At 32.2% G+C, this 22210-nt stretch overlaps 1 protein-coding gene across 1 annotated transcript in view; it reads right to left on the reverse strand.

The window, feature by feature from the left end:
• The window catches only part of LOC132548526 (diacylglycerol lipase-alpha-like), a 54610-nt gene extending 32606 nt beyond the window's left edge, over nucleotides 1–22004 (reverse strand). Inside the window, exons 1-5 of the mRNA XM_060212392.1 lie at nucleotides 21910–22004; nucleotides 15040–15260; nucleotides 13470–13571; nucleotides 7278–7446; nucleotides 6029–6073 (exon numbers count right to left, since the gene is read on the reverse strand). Of these exons, the coding sequence (XP_060068375.1) occupies nucleotides 6029–6073; nucleotides 7278–7446; nucleotides 13470–13571; nucleotides 15040–15260; nucleotides 21910–22004 (632 nt within the window). The remainder of the gene's footprint in view (nucleotides 1–6028; nucleotides 6074–7277; nucleotides 7447–13469; nucleotides 13572–15039; nucleotides 15261–21909) is intronic.
• Nucleotides 22005–22210: the final 206 nt, after the last annotated feature.

The raw sequence follows: 22210 nt of genomic DNA on the forward strand, positions 1-22210 counted from the left end.
AGGATAGGAAACCATTAGTCATTGACCTTTAAGCTCTCTGCTATCTCTTCCTGAAGGCTAGTCTCAGATGATGATGCCTGGCATCTTACCTGACAAAAAGACACCAGCAATGTTTACAGAATTCTTATGTCATGATGTGTACACCACCTACCAATTGTAGTGAGGATAAAGCCCCAATTGTCACTTAAAAATGACTCTTTAACAAATGAATTAATATACATTAAAATGTATTCAAGCATTTGAGAAATCTTCAGGTAAATAGAAGTATATTAGGTTACATCAATTGCTGTGATGTATAATCACAAATCTACATCTGGAGTCAGTTATCACAATCATTTTTATAAAGCATCTTTCCTCTCAGGCTTAACATCCATCTATCCCATCTTCTTACCATTTATACATTTAGTTTTCTTATCAACCAAGAGAAAGATTTTGAAGTGATAAATATGACATTTCCTTTAATACTGCATTTTTTTAAATCATATGCTGTCAAAACTGACTAATATTTATGAAATGATTTTAATATAATAACTTTCTTTTAGACGATATACTAATGAATCTCACAAGGGTTTTTTATTAATGAATCTCACAAGGGTTTTTATTAATGAATCTCACAAGGGTTCTTATTAATGAATCTCACAAGGGTTTTTATTAAAGAGTTTACTGTACGGACATTTGATGGCGTAAAGCTGATTCGCCAAACTAGGTGTATGGGACCATCAGAGGGATATGACAGAGTTTTTATTGACCTAACTTGGTTATCTGACCAGACAGAGAATTTAGTCTGCTCAATCTACTGTCCACAAATCATTAGAGATTTTGTTACTGGAAGTGACTTCTCATTTTTCAGAAAAGGAAATAATATGCATATATATCAAATAATGACCTTTGATCCTCAGGACATGTTGACCAGAAAAGCCTTTCAAGATCAACTATTTGTTATGTGTAAAGCACACAGAGAAGTGATCAAGGAAGCAGAATTCATCAACCAGAATTGCACTATTAGACTTGACCACTCTATTTCCAGACACAGGAAATGGATGGTCAAGTTAATGCTTTTCCGCAAAACCTTTCAGTCAAGACACAATGAATGTGAACCATATGTTTGTTGTATATAGCACCTCAGTAAATGTCTGACTGTGAAGCTTTTAGATTTAATCATGACAGTGAATACCACATCTCTGTGTTATAATCAATTTAAACTCAGCATGTTCCATATTTTAAAGTGAAGAGTAAAATTTTCAGCAACATCAATATTTTTTTTCATTTTCATTTTGTTTTTAATTTTATTTTTTCATTTTTCCAGACTACAAGAAATAAACTAGCTACACTGGAAGATCAATTTCACATTTCATTTCATAAAGCTGAATTTTCCTTATTGTCCATGATTTATATCCCCTTTCATTTATGTTAGTACAACTCTACCCTAGCTATCATTAATCAACATCATTTCTCATAACATTCAACAGATTTACTAATGTGACTAAAACTTCCTGTTTTTATATAACATTGTCTTACTTAGGGTATCCATTTGTCAATGTTTTTATTCCAATAACATGTCACAGTAAGTTGATAATGCATTTAGTCACTCAGCAAAACTAAACTGAGTTGATATTGCTAATAGAAGTAAGTCCAACACAGAATGTTCAAATTATTGAAACTGAAATTTATACTGGTAAGTACAACATCAAGAAAATTGTTAAACAGGAAAGCGTCCAATTCTGTACTTGGTTTCCTAGAAATATGCTGCCAAGATGGTTCCATAGAGGTTATATTAACCTGTATATTACCTCAGAGGTGTGACACATACAATACACCCACTATGAACAGCTGAAGGATGTGTAGTCATTGTCACCGTTCATTATTGGTAATCATGGGTATAAATCCAATACATAATTAATATTACAGATGGTGTTGGATGATAACACAGGTTTGTTGCTCTGATGTTTATACAAGTGTCAGCTGGTGGTGCCTTGGAGGCAAATACATGTTCTGAAACACCCAATTATAATTTGGCAGATGCAAATAAAACATGTACTAGTAATATTGATAAAAAAATCCAATTCATATCTGAATTATTTTTTATCATTGCCATTTTTCCTTATATTTTTTTTATTTTTTACAAATATATGTCACAAAAGTATTATTATTATTATTATTACACAAAATAGAGTGTCTTTTTTTTTAAGAACTGCAAGGTAATATTGAACTTTATATTCATGAAGTAATATAGAAGCAGCACTGCAAGCTGACACACATAAAAAGGTAGCATATTCCAGCCAATGATCCATAACAAAAATCCCTCACAGCTGTGTTACTCATTTATTAAAGATTTAATTCCAAGATCAATGGAAATATTGCTCTTGGATGATACAAAAGGTATGATAAGAAAAAGTGTTTTAAAATGGAATTAACTTATTTCAAGAAGTAAAATGGCGAAGAAAAAAACAATATTTCATTTCATTTCATTTCAACAACAACAAAAAACAAAGAAAGATTTCCATTTAATATCAACGTATTTCTTTTTGAACTGTTATATGCTAGGCTTCTCGTCAGAGATTTTATTGTTAAAATCCTTCAAGCTTTTAATTCCAAGGCAAAACCTCTCTAAAATTAATTAGACCTGCTTAACAAAGAACAAATTAAACCCTTAACATTAACATTTCATCATTTACTTATTTCAAAATAATCAGTTGCAAGGTAATAATCATGCTTTAGACAAGAAGCTCATGTAAGGCAGGCTGACTGACAGTGCTTATAATTCTGGGTTATTTTCAGAAATTTTCAGTGAAAAAGTGGAAGGGTCAATTTTAGTTTGAAAGGTCAAAGGCCCTTTGGCCCAACCAGGATTATACTTGAAGTTTCAAAGCCTTTTATGAATAGTGCAAATCTATTACTAGTATTTCCATCCGAGTCTCTACATTGTTGAATAATCCTAAACTCTATTTGATATCCCACACACTGATCCTGGTCTTATTACATGTGTACATTATATGAAGAAACAGCTGTTACCCAAGACCCAAAGGAAATATCACTTGTAAAAGTCAAGAGCAAGGCTTCTTTATAATTTGATCTTTAACATCAAGGAAGACTGGCTTATGCAGAAATTTAATTTTAAGAAAATGTTCAAAAGCATTGAAGTGGATACTTACAGTAAATAAAATGTGTAATGAAAATTCAATAGGTCTATTGGGTGTTCAAAATGGTTTTGATCTACCAACCCACATCAACAGAAATATTAAAAAATTCTAATAATAAGCTGGTAATATGGATGATAATCAGTCAACATTCACAGCTGATGCTTCAGTAAGAGTGAGGTTAGTGCTCCACTATATGCTAAAAGCTGTCACCAGGTGATATCTTTCCTGTATTAAAACATGTTCACACCAGATGTGACCTATCAATGTTATCTAGAAATCTGTGACAAGATATTTTTTATATGGTGAAATTTAAAAATTTGTTTTCCTATAAGATTGCTATATGCTGTAAAAGTGCTGTAAATGAACATTATCTTAAATACGTTGCCATTTGTAAAGGGATAAAGTTGAGTGTTTGAAATGTCATCAAGTCCCAGAGGAAAACTATGGCATGTGTGACGATAGGACTAAAACATCCTTTAGCACTGTTAGTTTTGGAGCAATCAAAATATAGTGCAATACTGTATACCAACTTTCTTTCACTGCAATAGAACCAAAATCATGAAAAATCAATTTCCATCAATCCAAACATAGATGAATTTTGATTTTCATAGTTAACATTTGTTGCTTTATATTATTGACTATTATAAACATTGTTCTTGTGAGCGGCTTATCCTGAATCTTTGTGTTCAGCACATACAGCTATAACTTATTTCATCAATCTATATTCAAATTCAGAGTTGCTGACAATTTATTCCCATGATTGTTTTGATTCTGAGGAGATTCAGGTTGGTGTTCTGTATATGAAACATTCCAGTGGCGACATGTGCATGTTTGAATCCTATGACTGGGTCACCGTACAAAGTCATGCAATCATTTAACTTACTGTGATCAACTGTCAGATTACAAACAAAAATACAAGGCACCTAATGAATTTGAAAGTTGATTAGACTGGTTTATTTTTCTGAGTATAGTTTTAACAAGTTGTCAAAAGTTCCTGTGGTCTATGAACATGTCACTACTGACATGTTTCCCTGAAATATCCTACGCTCATCTGTTATATCCAAATAAGCAATGGGGTTTAAATGAAGACCATGCCCTACACTTTGAATTTTTGAATAATGACTCAGAATTCCCGAAAGTAAATTGCCTTGAAGTTACTTTATTTCTGAAATCGCAAAACTTAGTAGCTACAAAAGAAAGTTAATTTACAGTAATCAACATATCAGAGGAATCATTATGACAGACATAAAGCATGTTATACATTAACCCAACTCTTTCTTCAACAATCAAGAATTGAATACTAGGTAACATTTAATTAAAATAACAGGTGCTTCTTATAATTTATTACAGTACAGGAACTTATACCCAGCAATATGTCCAGCTGGGAATCACATACAGATTCAAAGTGTTTGGTGCATCACTCCATACCCGTGACGGTTTGTGTTTCTGTTTCTTAATGTCTGTGTTGTTATGGTTGTGTCTTCAGGTAAGATACTTCAGCCCAATCACTCTGGATGTCATGTGATAGATCTCCTGTATATTATACTACATGGAGACCCTACCTTACAATGACCTTGCCTGTTCATGGAGCAATAAACTAAGCAGTAGTAAATAAACACAAGACCTTTGATCCAAAGTCTACGGGGTTGGTTTGAAAGTCATTTGGTTATTCTACTGATGTGGGTTGGCTTAGTCTTTGAGAGGATGAATACCATACATACGTATTACATCCTGTTTTACCTTCAGCTTACAATATTACCTCAGTTGGCAGGAACTATGCAAAAATAACTGGACTTCAATTTTATTTTTGAAATGAAATGGTATGTTTTAAATCATCACTTTGAAATGATACTCCAAATTTAGAGTGAAAGGTAATTTGAAAGTCCTGAATAAAAGGGAATAAAACTAGAGCAAAAATTGGTAATTGTAATGTACATTGTAGTATCTGAAATGTAGTGTGAATAACCTGGCCTCTATCAAAAAAATAAAACTTACAATATGAAGAGTTGACCATATAGCAAATAATCATATTTTGAATCAGGATAAGAGCAACATAGGTTTTGACAGCATTATCATGGTGAAAAACATGACCAATTCTTCCCAAAAATTGGCATAGTATTGTATCTTGATATGCGTCATTTATAGAGTTACCATATGATCATCCTTATTATAAAATATAGAAAGATTTCATTATCCTTCTCAAGTGTAATATGACTTTACTCAAGAACAATGCTGATCTTTTTCTAGTCTTATCTATAAACTTGCAATAAAAACAATATATAAATAAGAATATATATATATATATATATATATATCAAAAGGAAACTCAGGAAATGCTTTGAAGAAAATTGTAAGTGATGGACAACATTTGAACAAATGTGTTTGGTATACTTACTTTCCAGGTGAGTAAGAGCTTGGTTCATTGATGATAAGACTGGGTATATGAAGTTAATTGTTATAGCTAATATACAATAATGTCATGGCTGGTATGAGTACGCATGAACATCAGTAAAAGTTCAAACATCTTTCTCCCTCAATTCCATTACTTAATCTCAAAGCTTCAGATCACTTACTTTCAAAACTGTCCTCAATCAAGAGACTAATCAATTTCAAGTTGGCATTTCATTAAAATGTTTTCTGGAAATCAATGAATAAATGTATCCAGACTACTGAGGTTTTAATTTAAGGTTAAGAAACAAATCTCAGAAAAAAAACAAAATGATTTCAATAGAAATAATGTCTCCTTTTGTGAGATATCATTCAAGGAAGATTTTTAAAAACTTAATGCTGAAACAAATAAATACAGAGAGAAAAAAATGTCTGAACTTAGTACTGAAAGGAAGATTAATGGAAACTACAAGCAATGAAATTAGAAGTCAAGAAGTTACCTCCTTATGCTGTGATAAGAAGACAAAAGCCTCATAAAACTACTCCTGAGAAAAAAAGGCAAATTATAATTATGATCAAAACTTAATAGAATGATGATGTGTATAAATTGTAGAACCAATAAAATGACTAAACTGACATAACTAGATCATCATCACTTTACCTGGCAAATATGTGTTCTGATGAATACTAGTTTATCAGAGAAAGTAATTTTAATGTAAACAAACAAGATATGAAAACCCATTAATGATCATAAAATTGCATTAACTATGCATCATAATGTATAAGACCTAACTGAAATTATGAAATTTTAAGATTGACTACAGGTGTAAGTCATGTAGAAAAATCCGGTCTTCATATTTGCCAAGTAAGATCAAATCAATTTTTAAGACAATAATGAAAAACATAATCTGTAAAACTGCACTGAAAATCACAGAACATATAAAATACTCCACAAGAAAATTGTGACAATGCTGTATCATGCTAGCGCTTGCTTAACTAAACCGAAGGGAAGATTAACCAAGCTAGGAGAGTCTTGGAAGGGAGAGTTTTATCAGGAACGCATGCTAACATGGATCACATGCTTGAACTGCTACACCAATTACCAATACCCAAACCCTGTCTTATAAGGCATCATTACCACCACATAATGACAGATGACAATATAATGTGCATTGGTGAGGTCAAAACAACTGGATGATTGATTCTAGATATTTTCAATAATCCTACCCCTTGCACAGAGGAAACAAATAGCCAATTGACAACTTCTTTTTGAAGGAGATCCTTTTGAAGTATGTGGATTTATAAATAAGTAACAAGTTTACATTTAAATTTGGATGATACTTAACAGAATATACTCTTTATGCACAATGATAATATTTTTTCTTCTTTTTTCAAGGGTGGATGGGTGAGTTGGTGGTGGGAGTGGGGGTGTGAGTTATGAGTGAAGTAAATGCTATTAGATAAAATTGAGATATATCCTATTCTAACAATGGACTTGACTACCATGGAAGTTTTAAAATCTATTAACCATTAGGTCTTTTCAATGTTGCAAAATGCCATGGCAGTATATTATATATACTATGGGGATGGGGAGGGGGAGGAGGGGGTAAGTTTTAACTCAAAAATCTAAATTGTCAAACGTTAATATCTATTTGAAAAAAAAAAAAAACTGTACGAGATGCCAATTTCTAAAATGAAAACATAATTTTACATTTTGTACATGTACTTGACAATGGGAGAAATGCTTACCGATGTCTCCAATTACGTCTTCCACTATTCCGTTTATTCCGATGGGATTTTTCCTTCATACTCTCTTGGTAGCGTTTCATCTTAACCCATTTTCTGCCTGCTATGTCATAGGTACACCAAAGTGACACGAATACAGTCAGCATGATCACCCAGTTACACACAATCAGCCCTGCAATATACAGCATTACCATCAGTTTTTGGGCAAGCACAACAATTTAATACTAGCAGTAACACTATGTGCACAACAACATGGCAAATCTCTACATCTATCAGATGGCTTGAGAATGATATCAGTCTTTAAAGTTGTACAACCATAACACAAGTCTTGAAACATGTAAAACCATGACATCACTTGATAACTTGACATATTGTACAGCCATGACATAAGCCCTGCATTATGCACAACCATGACATGTGCCCTATAACATGTACAACCATGATACTAGCCTTATAATGTGTAACAGTCATGACATAAGGCATGAAACTTATATAATAATAAGAATAACTCTGAAACATGTACAATGAGATTTACATGTAAGACAATGAAATTCAGGTCCTTAATGAGATTTGTTTGAGAACAATGCTTGATGACATACTAAATGTTTTATACAATACTGATAGAGATACATATCAATAGATTCTCATTCTAAAACAGTTATGAAACACGATATATTAACTTTTATTGATCACTCTTTAAAAATCTGCTTGAACTTACTCTGATTACATGCCCTTAAGCATAAACAGATAATTTCCTTGTACAATATTTTCAAAGTAATGTAATAGATTTGGTGTTTATTTCAACCTGTCTTCTATCACTACATAGATGTCTTAATTATATTTCAACTTTTTCACCATTATTGTATAAACACTCCTATTACAAATGCAAATATTATGCAATGTGAACATTAAATTTTTGGTCTATAAATTAGAACACAATATTTCTGTAAGAGCACTGTACTCTATGCAACAGCCTTTTAATCAAAACTAAAAAGAACATATTATTGAAGAGAAGGGGAAAAAAAACAAGATTAAATCTAAAATAATTAAATGCTACTTTATCATATGTAGCAATCACCACTTCTTTAGTTCTACACATATACACAACATCTATTCCAATCAAGTGTGTCCAGTGATAAGCCCATTTTCCTTTATTTTTCCAACTAGGACATAGTCCCAGTGATCTGGAGACAATAAAATGAAATTGGTGACATCTGTCTGCAACAGGGTAGCCTGACATTTCAATTCAATCTTATAGAAGATAGAATGCTGATACAATGTGCACTTTGTATACAGATGCATATTATTGATTACAATGCTGAGATGTCCTTTGTCCTTTTCTCTGTCTTTCAAATTATGTAAATTTTGAAGTCCAGGAGACATGTATAGTAATGACATTAATGTACTTTCAGTGTTTAAAAACTACTATTGTATCATATCAAGAACTGCATCTTTCACTATTCCCTGTGTATGGATATGTAATTTTTCTGCTGTCGAGGACAGCTAGTGAATCACAGCTAGGGACACTATTTATGTTGCTGAGAACAGCTGGGACAGTAATGCTGCCAAGGACAGCATGAGACACTGTTAAGTTGCTGAGAAAAACTGGAACAATAATACAGCTGAGAACAGCCTGGGACACTTTTATGCTGCTGAAGACAGTAATACTTTTGACGACAAGTTGAGACACTAATGCTGCTGAAGGCAGCTAGGACAGTAACACTGCTGTGAACAGCTGTAGACAGTAATACTATGGAGCTTACTACACTAATGCTGACGAGGACAATATAACAGAGGGAAGAAGACATCTTGGAGCACATGTAAGGCTGTTGAGGACTTACAACTTAATATTTTATATACCGTATTTATCCTACATTAAGCCAAGGAAGCCAATGCAAATAATGACTCAAAATAGGGAGGTTAGCTTATACACACTCATAGCATGTTGTCTTTTCTACTGAATCTGTAATAATGGGAGTAGACTTATTACTAGATATGGGCTTATAGTTGGGAAAATATGATAAGGTAGGATCAAATGTATAACATGATCTGACAGGTTTATTATTATGTTCAAGCTGACCTATGGGTTTGTAAAGCTGGGTACTAAGTTAAAATCTATTGAAGGTCAAATCAAAGACTTCATATATTCCATTTGATTTCTAATTATAATTTGACAGCTAGCGTACTAACTTTGAAAACAATCCATTGTACCAATGTTCAAAATGTAATTATTTATATGAGAGTTATATATATATGTCAGTGAACGGTTTAGTTGTAATTCAAACCCATCTCTATGTCCTATGCAATCAAGTTGATGATGACCTATAGGTTGAATAAGTAGTTTTCCAGCCAAATTATTTGAACCTAAAGGTCAAGTCTAGTCCTATGTCATGTGACAATTACACATATAATCAACTTTCTCCGAAAGATCAATGAAGAATTCAATATGAGATATTCCCAAGAGACAGAGAACTTTGCCAGGATTAACGCTTGCCCTAGAACTATGCAGCATAGCCTAAAACCATAAAACCCATTTAACTGTCTATAAAGTGAAAAATCTTGAACACCCACGGAAACCATCTAAAACTGTGATATAAAACTTGGCAAATTAATACAATACATGTACCAGACAAAAGATTTTATGCCCATCATATTTTGCTTATTCCACAGGAAATAATAGTTATGTGCTCTTTGTGAATGTTTCCTTCAAAGTGCAGTGAATCCTGTGTATTGGGCTTTATGGGTATAACAGGTTGTGTCTAATGAGATCATCTGGTAATACTCTAACCATGCTTGTATTCCCCAGCCAAGAGGCCCACCACAACCCATTATCTCTAGGCTGACCACAGAATCTACTCCTTGTAATCTCATAATGTCAATAACATACATATACACTTCATGTATCTCTCTATCTTAGTTAACATGGGTGTTCTTGTATTTAAGGCTAATAAATGAACATGTGGTCAGCTGTAGCTTTCCTTAATACTGTATTATATACCCAGTTGGTGGTTCCCAAATTAGTTGAGAAATTTGAAAATGTGTCTAAATCATTTAAGCATCATGATATCCAGTGATCTTGATAATCACTAGAGTCATTCCTACATCAGTTAACCTAAATATTCTACAACCATTCAGTATTGGAAAGGTTTGGATGCTAAAACGCAAGTAAGGCATAGAGTACAGATTTTGTCTACATTTTTTTTGCAGTCATTATTTAATGTAATACATTGGCTCAATTCCATAAAATTCTTCAATATACCAATATAACAAAGTCAAGAACATGAAAATGTTGCAATACATTCCAAAGTTTTCCCCTAAAGAGTGGAGACTGAATCCTACTCTGTGCTATAATTACTGTCTTTGAGTTTGTAAATTGTGGGGTTGGTTATGTGATTAGTTTCTTCTTTTGGAGTTTTTGTAAGCCTTCACTTTTAGTTTTTGTTTCACAAACACATGGTTAATGCAAAACATTCTCCTGATTACAAGTGTAATTTTTATATCTCAAACACAGATTCAATATTGCCACCTTTTAGGAATCCTTGGGAGGAAAAAGTTGATGAAATGGGTACCTACTAATGCTAGGATGAAATCACAATTATTTGGTGTTCATAGACTTCATTTACTATAACACTACTAAGCTATCTATGGTAATTTCTTAGGGTCTTTTGAATATCTGAAGAGTTTGAAAGGAAATAAACTTACATTTGGTATATTTTTTGTTATAATTTCTTTGTCTACTGTTGACATCCTTACAACAGCTGAATGGAGACAAACATCTAAAACTCAAGAGTTACCTTGCCTGTTACAAATATTATCAGTATTGGGACTAAGTCCAGCACTTCTTTATTTTTGGGGTGGGAGGGAGGGAGGGAGGGAGAGGTGGGTGGGTGTGTGTTGTGTTAGGATCCCAACAGATCTTCGCTAAATGAAAAAACCCTTTCCCAAGTGAATGCAAAAACCCCACTTAAGTTAAATTCACAAGGCAGATTGATACTGGTAACAAATAATCAGGACAAAGTAATCAAATAAAGAGATTTAATAAAGACATGCGCAGTCCTTGAATATGGGAGTTATCTGTGAAAAAAGGGTTGTTGAAAAAAGGGGAAAAAAACTCATTAAAAAGATGTTTTTCGGTGATTAAATATATTATCTTAATAGGAGAGTAAGGAGAGTTGCTCCCTTGAGTTCAGCATAGTGAATTAGTTTATTTAGGGAATATTAATGGTCTTATACAATATTGACATAATGTATCTTTAAGTGAGACAAATACACCTAAAAGCAAGTGATTAATTACTGCATACAAATTATGTCAAATTTGTGATTTTCGTTCACTGATTTATGCATTAATCTCAGCAATATATATTTGTGGTTCAGTCAACTTTATGTACTTATTCCCTTCTATGGTATGTATTGTGAGCTTCAAGTTAATCTATGTACTGATTTGCATTAAGGCTTGAAGTTAGAACAGTTAGAAAAAAACTGAAATTGATAAAGAACACCAATATTGATCTATACAATTAGTTGGAGACTAGGAGACAAGTGGCTACTAAAGCTCCAACAAATCTAAACTACAATGTATCCACACAAAAAGCTTACTCAAGAGCTCAGGGCAGAGCTGGGTCAGAGGGAAGAAATTAATACTTCAGAAACAACCAAAAAGCATTATTCAAAGTCTGTTAAGAGCAAGTAGATGTAGCTAGACTTCAAATATGGGATGGTATTTCTTAATTTTGTTGAACTCACTGACTGACTGTCCGTCAACTACTTCCCTTATCTTGATTAATATCCTTTAAGTTATTGCTTTAAGAAAACAAATCAAGTGTACAAGAATCGAATATTCAGCCTATTGTAAATCACTAAAATATCTTCAAAAACAATTTATTTTTCTAAAAAAAATCTCTCAGAACTTTTACTTCAAACAGAAACTGAAAGCAGGACTAATGTATGTTAATGAACATATATCTCAGGTCATCAACAAAAACTAATTATATATTTCACTTAAAAAATAAATCAAAATAGTTAGATTAATAACACATGTTGCATCATCTATCAAACTGCAAAATAAGTACACAACATATTGAGTTGCAAGTCCAATTTAATTGGAAATACAGTCTTCGTTTATCAATAGACGGCATATATATTTACACTTGCGTTGCATAGACTTTAGACGAAGATTACCAAGCCTGACATTTGCATTTATTGATAAGAGAATACACAAGAGAATACAGTCCTGCCATTACTTATACCTGTTGTGAATGCACAATGTTTGCTTACATTCCTGAATTTTATGTAAACATTGATTAAATGTGAAAGAGCATGCAAGACATCTAGATGTAATGTTACATGATATATATGAATTTGCAAAAAGTAAATAAAAACATCAATTCACTCATTTGCTTTTAGAGCTATTCTGTTGCTATTTTTGTTGTCAATGACTACATACCTCTTCAATTTTCAACTGAACTTGCTGTTGTTTTAAACATATGTATAACAATTTTTTTCTAAATGTCTTATGAAAATTTGTAGTTATCAAATGCCAATATCCAAGTTGCTGATTTTCTGTATCTAATGAGCTCCAAGCCATATATACCTTTCCCAATGTAAATACACTTCTCAAGAAGGTTCAGAAAATGAAAAAACAACCCTTAAGTATACCAGTCTTCACCAAGAGGCTTTCTTTTAGTAACTAGATACAGTACCTAAATAAAAGAAACTCCTTTTGTTACAAGGATATCGTGAATGCCATTAGCTCTAGGTATGTAAAATAATGGTATTTGATTACAGAATCAGATATCATGATAACATATGGATCAACTTTAATTTCCATGTGATGTAAATGAATTTCAGCTGTGAGGTTCATCATGTACATATTAAGTTTTTCACCGTAAAATATTGTATTCAACATAGTGACCATACATCTGTTTTGCATTACCACTATAATATGAAACTATCAAAATCAAGTGCTATCTGATTCAGTGAAAAAAAAAGGAATGTATACAAGGTCAAGAACCTTTCATACTGAGTTTTGTTTTGTAATGATGCAGCCTTCAGAAAGGAAGGACACAATCTAAAATGCCAATGCTCATGTTTGTTGTAAATACACAAAATGATATCAATTTACATGGACAGTGGAGAATCACATTTGTTGCTCCAGCTTTGTTTGTTATGGTTTATTGGAAAACAAGAAAAGCTCACCTAAAGCAGCTTTCATTGGAACCACAGGACCACATGTATTGTAGTGCTGTATCATCCAAATCACACCCAGGATCTGCCAGGCAAGCTCTACCAGTAGGATTGCTATATAAATGTAATGGATACATGTCATGAAATCAGGAGACTCATTATTATCTGCCTTATGGTGACCTGGCATGATATCTAGTACTTGGGGAATAGACCAAATATGCTATCACAGTACTAAAACATTAATCATACAGATAACGTGTTCAGGTCAATTACAAAATTCATATGGCATTTCATGAATTTCCCATCAAAAACATCACTGGCTCATAGTTTTATATTTTTATCACAAAATAAAAAAAAAAAAATGTATTATCCCAATTTGGTCTTAAAGTGTTTTCTGAATCTATCACGACATAGATCAAAGTCCTGTAGAAAAGAATACTACATTTATATAACCTTCAGCTACAAAAAGGTCATTTCTATTTTTTTAAAGAAAAAAAATGAAGAGTCAACAAGGAATTTATTTAAGTACCACCAATATTTCCAATTATTAGAACCACCAGAAAATGCATTAAGGAAGCACTTTATTTTTCAAATGATTTTCTCTTAAATTCAATTATTTATTCTAACATTTCTGATGATTCAAAAAAAGTGTTATATCAATTTCATTCTATTTATTTACTGGTAGTGCTGGGATCTTAAACTAATCAAGGAATTGATATATGTATTAATACATATGTTTTAATCATTTATCATAACAGCCTTGCCTGCAGATATATTGAAATCTTAAGTACCCATAAAAATTATTTACGCCATGAATTTTTTTTTTCCCTTATACATGCATGTACTTTTATTTCACAGATATATGTTTATTTAAATTTCCATTTAAATATATAAATAAATAATTTTATTCAATGATTTACCATAAGACTTGGGATGAAAACAGACATATAAATATCCAAGGTGTTTTATATACTAAAACACAAGTTTAAACAAATTAACACTTAGTTCTCCTTCATGCTTTTCATACCCCAATTAAACAAAACTGCAATTCTTTATAAATTCTGATTGATTTTCTTTCCTTTAGTTTTCTATATATCTCAAACTCTACTCTGAAAACAATTACATTTATCTGCAACACAAAAAAAAATGCCTTGTATTACCAAAATATATTTGTATGATTGTAATGATTTCAAATATACCTTACCCCACAAAAGTTATATTACAATTCTAACCTATTGTCACCTCTTAAACAATTTGTTTGAACACTAAATGGTCTGATCTCCCCAAATGTTTTTCCATTATAGAATGAAAAAAGGGGAATCTAATAAATTCTTGTCACTAAATAAATAATGTACATAAATGGATGGTAGAAACGTTTTGGCTGGCATAATGACATGTCTCAGAATTTACTACTACATGTGGAGTATGCATAAATTTGGATTTTAGTACCCAAGCAACCAGTTCTCTAGGTAACAGTATGTCACAAAAGCTATAAAGTGAATATTTATGAGACTACTGAAGTTTTTAAATCCAGCTTTTTACTGTGAGCAGCAGACTGTTCAGCAATATATAGACCACTTACCTAACCTGAAGTACAGAAGGTACTGCATACACAGCCTCGGAGATGGGTTGAGAATTGTACCTCTCATGCTTACAAAGAATATCAGTCCTTCCACCATGATGTTGCCTGCCAGCATGCTCAGGTAGCCGATAAGATAGTATTTCAAGTTCACGAGGCCCACACTGCATTCTTTATGTAGATCAAAATCATAATTCCCAGTAATGACACCTAAGATTACTGTCCTGCAAATGAACGAAACATACTGTCAAGTCTAGACTTATATGCATCAAAATTTGTTAAGTACAAGTGTACTTATGATGTAAAATATGATTTCTTTAAATTATAGAAAAGAAGTTCTTATAAAACTGTCAGTAGAAGATTTAAGAGTGATGTTTCAATGACTACACGGTCACCTCCATCAGACAAATAACCAGAGTGAAGAATGCCAGCACTGATGTGTACGAGATGGTGAAGAATTGACCAACTTTTTCACCTGTACTATAATCCTATTTACACTAAGGTAAAAAATAGTGTGACAGGATGGTAAAAAAGATAACATAAAATAGAAGAAAAAACAACCATAAGATGGTGACAATGTACTTTACAAAATGCTGTGGAATCAACTTCAATACAGAGTTAACAACTTCTATAGATATTACCAAACTAAGAAAATGTTTTGAACTTATTCCTTTACATAAGATTTTTCCAGGGCAGACATTTCTATTGAATTAGAAAGGAAGAATCTGGTGATTATATCAAAAAATGATAACAAAAACAATGGGAGTCACAATATAAACAAGACAACTGGAAATATTGCTGATCACTATTACCATCGCTTGAGATGATATCTAAATTTCTATTTAGAGTATGTCATTTGACTGTCAAATTGACGAAGAAAATATTATTGTAATCCTAACTGATCCTATTTTTGACTTCAACAAATTTTACACAGTTTTCTTATACAAGATGATAACATATATGCATGTTTGTAGTCATTTTTTAGCTTTTACTTTACATATCTCCTGCATGTAAATGGACAATTTTTTCCACAAGAAACATTCATGGTTTTGACAATACTTGGTTATCCTACATTGCAGGTGCATATGTACTGGATTTTTTTTTAGATATTTGTTGGTAATTGGATTTTTTCTTTTTCTTTCTTTTTTCAAAGGACAAGATGAATAAAGTAAGAAATAGAATCATAAGAAAGCATTAAATGAAAGGTTAAGGACTTGAATTTCTATCTGCTGTCAGTACAGATAACTTGCAAGTCCAACTAACACAATCCTCATTGCTAAATTAAGGGGTATCCCAGCTCTTAAATTGGTTGTACTGCAATTGAATCAATTCACATCTTCAAAGTACCATTTTCCTGATCTTTTATATACAATTTCTACAGGTAAATGCATTGCAAAATACAATCAGGATTTTGGGCTCATTCTGGAGTTGGATTGAAGCCCCTATTTCCAAAGAAGTTAGAGTGTTTTCTCTAAAAACTCTTCAAATTTTTTTACCCCCACTTTTTTTAAAAATTTAATTTCATTTTTTTTTCCTGAACACACATCAAAGGTATTAATCTTGGTACTCCAGGGTCTGTTGTCAAATGCACCTCACAGCTTCACATTGCAGGTACATGTAGAGGATTTTTTTTATATATATATTTGTTGGCAATTAGTATGAAAGTCCAGCACCAGCAGTCTATATCAAGTATATATAGAACAATCAGTACACAAATGCATGGTATGATAAACAGACACTGACATAAAGTATATGGTCTGACATAGAAAATCGTGTCAACATCTGGAATATGGTATAATACAATACTGCTTTGTGCACTATGTTAGGATTCTGTACATATAAAAAAGGCAACAAAGGACAAAGTCATTTAATAACCTATTTATGATATCAATGTTTTGGGTTTTTTTTTTTTTTTTATGAATATGTGGCTACATATGTATGTAACATTCTTAGCTTGATTGTAAAAGTATCACACTTGGAATAGATGGCCAGTGAAATATATAATATATTTCATGAATTATACATGGCAATGTACATGTTAAGCTATCAGACATGATGCAATTCTTAACACAAGTTTCAGGTCTCTGAAACCTTAATCTTCTCAATCACCCGCATGTCAATTTGATCTGAATTACACTTTTATTTTTCATCATATTGATCAACCAACAGAAATCAGGAAAAAACTACTTCAACTTCCATATTAAATCTTCAAAGAATTTAAACAAAAAGACTAGCTGAGTGTATAAGTATACATGAAACTTTCATCAAAAGTGACTGATGGCACAGGAACTATTTCTAATATTTCTCTAAACGGTAAGAGAACAATATTGCTGGTGCTCTAAATAAACTGCTTGAATGAACCGGTACTATTTGACACACATTTTTAGAATTAGTCAACAACAATTTCATCTTGATTAACTATAGAATGTAGCTAAGTCTGGAATATCCCTCAAGTATATGATTAAAGTTTGGCAGATTAGAACTCCATACAACAGTCAAAGAGATGCCTTCTGCTTCACAGTATGTCTGTTAAATGACACCAGCACATGTGATCAGTACTAGTAAAATAACTAAATACATATTGTATATAATCAAGGGGAATTATATCTGCATATGAAATTTGAGATGGATCTCTCCAACACTTCTAAAAACTGTACAAAAGCCAAACAAGCACTACGCACCTTTCAATTCAAATTAAGAATTAGAACAAAATAACGAACACTGATCATTGATACTTAAGGCTTTTTGAAACCGTGCAGGCAGTTACTGAAAGAAAAATAAATTGATCAAAAGACATGTCAAAATATTAATCAGTATGTGCTATAGCCCCATAATTTAATAAAATTCACAAATTTTTAAACTAAAACTGATAAAAGTAAGTGAATCTCAAAATCCAAGATGGCTTCTGCTGCCAGCTGTCTTGTTCTTCAAATTACACATGTCAAATAATGAAAGGGTTCCTTTGGAAGTTCATTTCCACCAGTAATTTCCAGTCATTACTTGGCACTAATCCATTCATAGCCAATTTATTTATTACTTTACTCTAATGCCTTTTCATAACAACTGTAATCATAGCATCCTCATCTGCTGAATTTATTTGGATTATATTCATAATTTGCAAATGATGCAGGTCATATGCACTTTAACAATGAATGCCACTTCTTTGTGTCCTGTCCTTTATCAATATAAGTAAGGTTTTAATTAAACTTCTCTTTCATCTAATGCCCAGTTACTACATATTTAGAAATATGTCATAATCAAGTATGCAAAAATGTTCTAACAACAACTGCTCTTCCAAAAGCTAAGCATCATTGATCAATACATGAACTATACCTGTTTATACAAAATATTTAATGTTTTTAATTTTAGCACTGTAATTACAGAAATAAAAAGGAGTTGCATGATAATTCTAGGCTTTCTTTTTACAATGATGAATCCAAATTTAACTATTATAGAACACACTTGATGGTGCCATGTCTTTTAGAAGTAATTTGCAAGTTCATGTTTGCAGCCAGTACAATATATGCAGCGTACTAGTACATTTTAGCAACCAGAATGAGCTAACAAAATGACACTCCATCACATCTCAAAAAATATCTTTTAGATGCCAAAAGTGTCAGAAAAGTAAAACAAGTAGGTGTTTCTCCACACATTTTTTAATCCAGAAAAAAAATAACTTAAATTATTAAGACACTACTCGGTAATTCATACACTTCACTATGTTGTGTTATTGTATTCACCCTTCCACTTCATGAGTCCAGTTTCCTCCACTTCTGTATACCTTTGTGAGAATAAGCAATCATTTGCAGGAATGAATTCTGATCCTGACATTATCTTATACCAAACTGGAATGCTGACAAAAGCAGATCAGTAAACTTCAGAGAAAGTGTCTTTTTGACCTTTTGCAAACCGAGACCTTTTATGTCTCTGTTCTTCAACCCTATCCCCATGGGTATCATGTTACCATCTACATTCTGATCTTTGTCTCATTTAATGATATACCTGTTTTAACAAAGTTTAACCCAACATAAACTTTCTGAGGAAATACTGTTATTATTCTGTAGAACCTTCTTTGATTTTCTGATTTTCAGCCCTTTCATCAGTTTAGATTCTAATGATTGACTTCTGTAGCAAGAAATCTTCAATTTAAATTCTGATTATCATCTTCTATAGTATGGAATGAGGTGACAGGTAATTTTCTGAAAGATTCAACTCATACTTTCATGTTAAAGCCATCCCTTTGGAATCTCTTTTGGGTTGATTCGGATCATCTTCAAATGTAAGCTTCATTTTTAGGTAGTCTAACCCTAAAAGCAACTGATATTATTGGAAGGTTTGGGACTAATAAATGACTGTATGAACCTTCAATATGTATAACATGGATGACTTAGCTAAATCTTATCCTTAAAGATAAGGACTATTGGTAAAAAATAGCAAATAAGTATCAATGAACATGTTTTTCTAAAGTCATGCATATTTGTAACCTCTACAATCATTTAGATTTTCATCAATTCCAAGTTCACTAAATTTGTCTCAAGTGCAACTCCATTCATCACCCATGATATTGACCAATGCAAGATTCAATGTTTAAATGTTACATGTTCATAGTAAGAAAAATAATCGTTTTAATCTATGTGAATGTGCAATTCTAAGAAGATTACAGTTACTATGATGGTTTCATGCACAGAACTTGGTGAAAGTGTGTCAAGTAGAATTGAACTCACAAATGCAGAAAGACTTAAAACATGGTGTAACGATAACAAATCAATTACAGTCTACGCCCAAATAAATATTGCCATCAGATGAGTAAACAGAGCATACAGAAAAATCAAACACCATGATCTTAAATTGATTTTCTGTACTGCTAGAATGACACAAATCCACCACTTGTTTGACAGTGGGATCAGAATGACAATAGACTGACACACTGCAGCTCAGGTATATGACAGAATAATTCATGGAAGAATTGCTTTGTATGTAATGACATTTCTCAGTCTTTACACATTGATCAAATAAAGTATCTATCTCATGATCTGTTATATATCTTTGTCTGCAGACTATTGATTTCATAGGTTTGATGAACAGTAATCAAATGAAAATATTTTATTTCATTGTTCCACAATGTATGTCTGCAGACTGTCAAATATTTATGGGTTTCTTAACAATAAATCAAACTGACACAAAATCATGCTAGATGCAGGCATTGCAGCCACTTTTCACAGACATAAACAATAATGAAATAAAAGTTGTTTTGAATTTATTTACATGAAAATGGTTTATATTTTGAACAGTGATCACATACGGGAATCCATTGTTACTGTACTGGCTGTAAATGTATCAAGATCAATCTACTACACACATCTATTTTGGAAGACCTATCTACTGAAAAATCATTAAATTTTGTGCGGGATTTATCTTTGATAATTCCAATATTACTGTCATCAACTTTTTATTGTACCTATTCTACATGTATAGAAAATATTAAATTCAATTAAGCATTTTCATATATTATGAGAGACAAATAAAAATTTTCCCATCAATTACCACTCTGAAACAAATTGCATATCCTCTGGATTCTATTATTTGGCTATAAACTCAGATCTTCATATATACATCCTCTTGTGAACAAATTAGAAAGAAATCATATCTGACAAACTCTTTGGAAAGCCATGACCATTGCTTGTCTCCAAAAATAATTTCTCATTTTGATATCTCAGATATATGCTGGGGAGGTTAAGTTACATTATGGATCATGTCATTGATAGTAATATTCAGAGCTCTACTCTTGGCTTTGCATTATTACCAAGAATTTGAAAGAATATTGTGCAATGAAAAAAAAAAGATTTGTGAGATGGTTTTTCTATTGTTTTGTTTATAGACAATAAATCTTAAATCCGTTGATACATGTAAAATGAGCTCATTCATGAAAATTAAAAGATATTGAAAAACTTAATTGGTATACTGTTCCACCAATACTTTTCTGTAAGTTGAAAGGTATATTTTTTACTGTGAACTGAACCTGTAGAAGACCTTCCTTGGGATGTTGTCTGACCCTCTGTACTAAATTTTTTAAGTACTTAATAGTTATTAGCTTCAGTTTAGCTTGAGGATTTAATAGAGATGATTTAAATATTGGTAAAATTTTAATTCAATGTCTAATTAATGATATTATCACACAGAACTTTTGAAAGTTACTGTTTAAGTGATTGCAAATCCAAGGTATTAGCTAACATTTTGATCATTGCTTCCTGAAAATGTGTCAAGTAAATTTGCCATAAAGAGATGAACATACCTGGTACACTGAAAATATAAAATGATCGAGTGCTGTAAATTTTGATTTGCTCTGCAGTTTAATCTAGAATAATATCCAAAGGTTACCAATGTTTACAGCTATTTATATAACTACTAGTTGTGAAAATTGCTTCAGAAGAACCACAGACCTATTAATTCAGTGTTAAAATATCATTATCACAATTTTCATAATAGCCAGAGTAGTAAGCATTGTTTATCGAGTAATAGGTTAGTGTAGCAAGATCATCACGATAAAACTATTCTTTAGAAATTTAAAACCGACATGACATGTTAATAAATTATTCACATGAACGGCAACCCATCTCTTGGATTCCAGTCGGTCCTGTTGTCTAGCCAACTGTTTGCATAAAGAGGCCATTGGATTTCTAATTTCCCAATACAATCTACTAGTTGTACGCTCTTCAGACCTGTTATGAAAATGGCACGGAAACTAAATTGGGATGATTTGGCACCAAACATAATCATGAGAAGCATATATCGATTTTTTCATGGTACAAATGTCTCAGTTGCGGAAGAAGTAGTAAGGCCCAGGTATTATACCGACAGAGCAACGTCGCTTACCAAGTCAAATGGATGGTGAGCAGGAATATAGAAGGCACCACCAAATCGTCGGATCCAAACGACCATCTGCGTCGGAACACCACAATTCCAGGCATTTTCACTCCGCTTGAAATATCCTCTCATTAGGTTACATTCCGTTCATTATTTAAGTCATTTCCTCCTCTGTTTTGAAAACCAACACCGGTATTTCCTCGTTTCCTACCCATGTGTAAACTGCTTTCTCTTCTTACACATTTTCTGTACAGACGACGCATTTGGTCCAACTCCGTGAGTTGGTGCGAGAAAGCACGAGACTTTGATT

This window comes from Ylistrum balloti, unplaced genomic scaffold (genome assembly GCF_031769215.1).
Source record: "Ylistrum balloti isolate Yb309-2 unplaced genomic scaffold, AGI_CSIRO_Ybal_v1 Utg370016, whole genome shotgun sequence".
In the NCBI taxonomy this organism is placed as follows: Eukaryota; Metazoa; Mollusca; class Bivalvia; order Pectinida; family Pectinidae; genus Ylistrum; species Ylistrum balloti.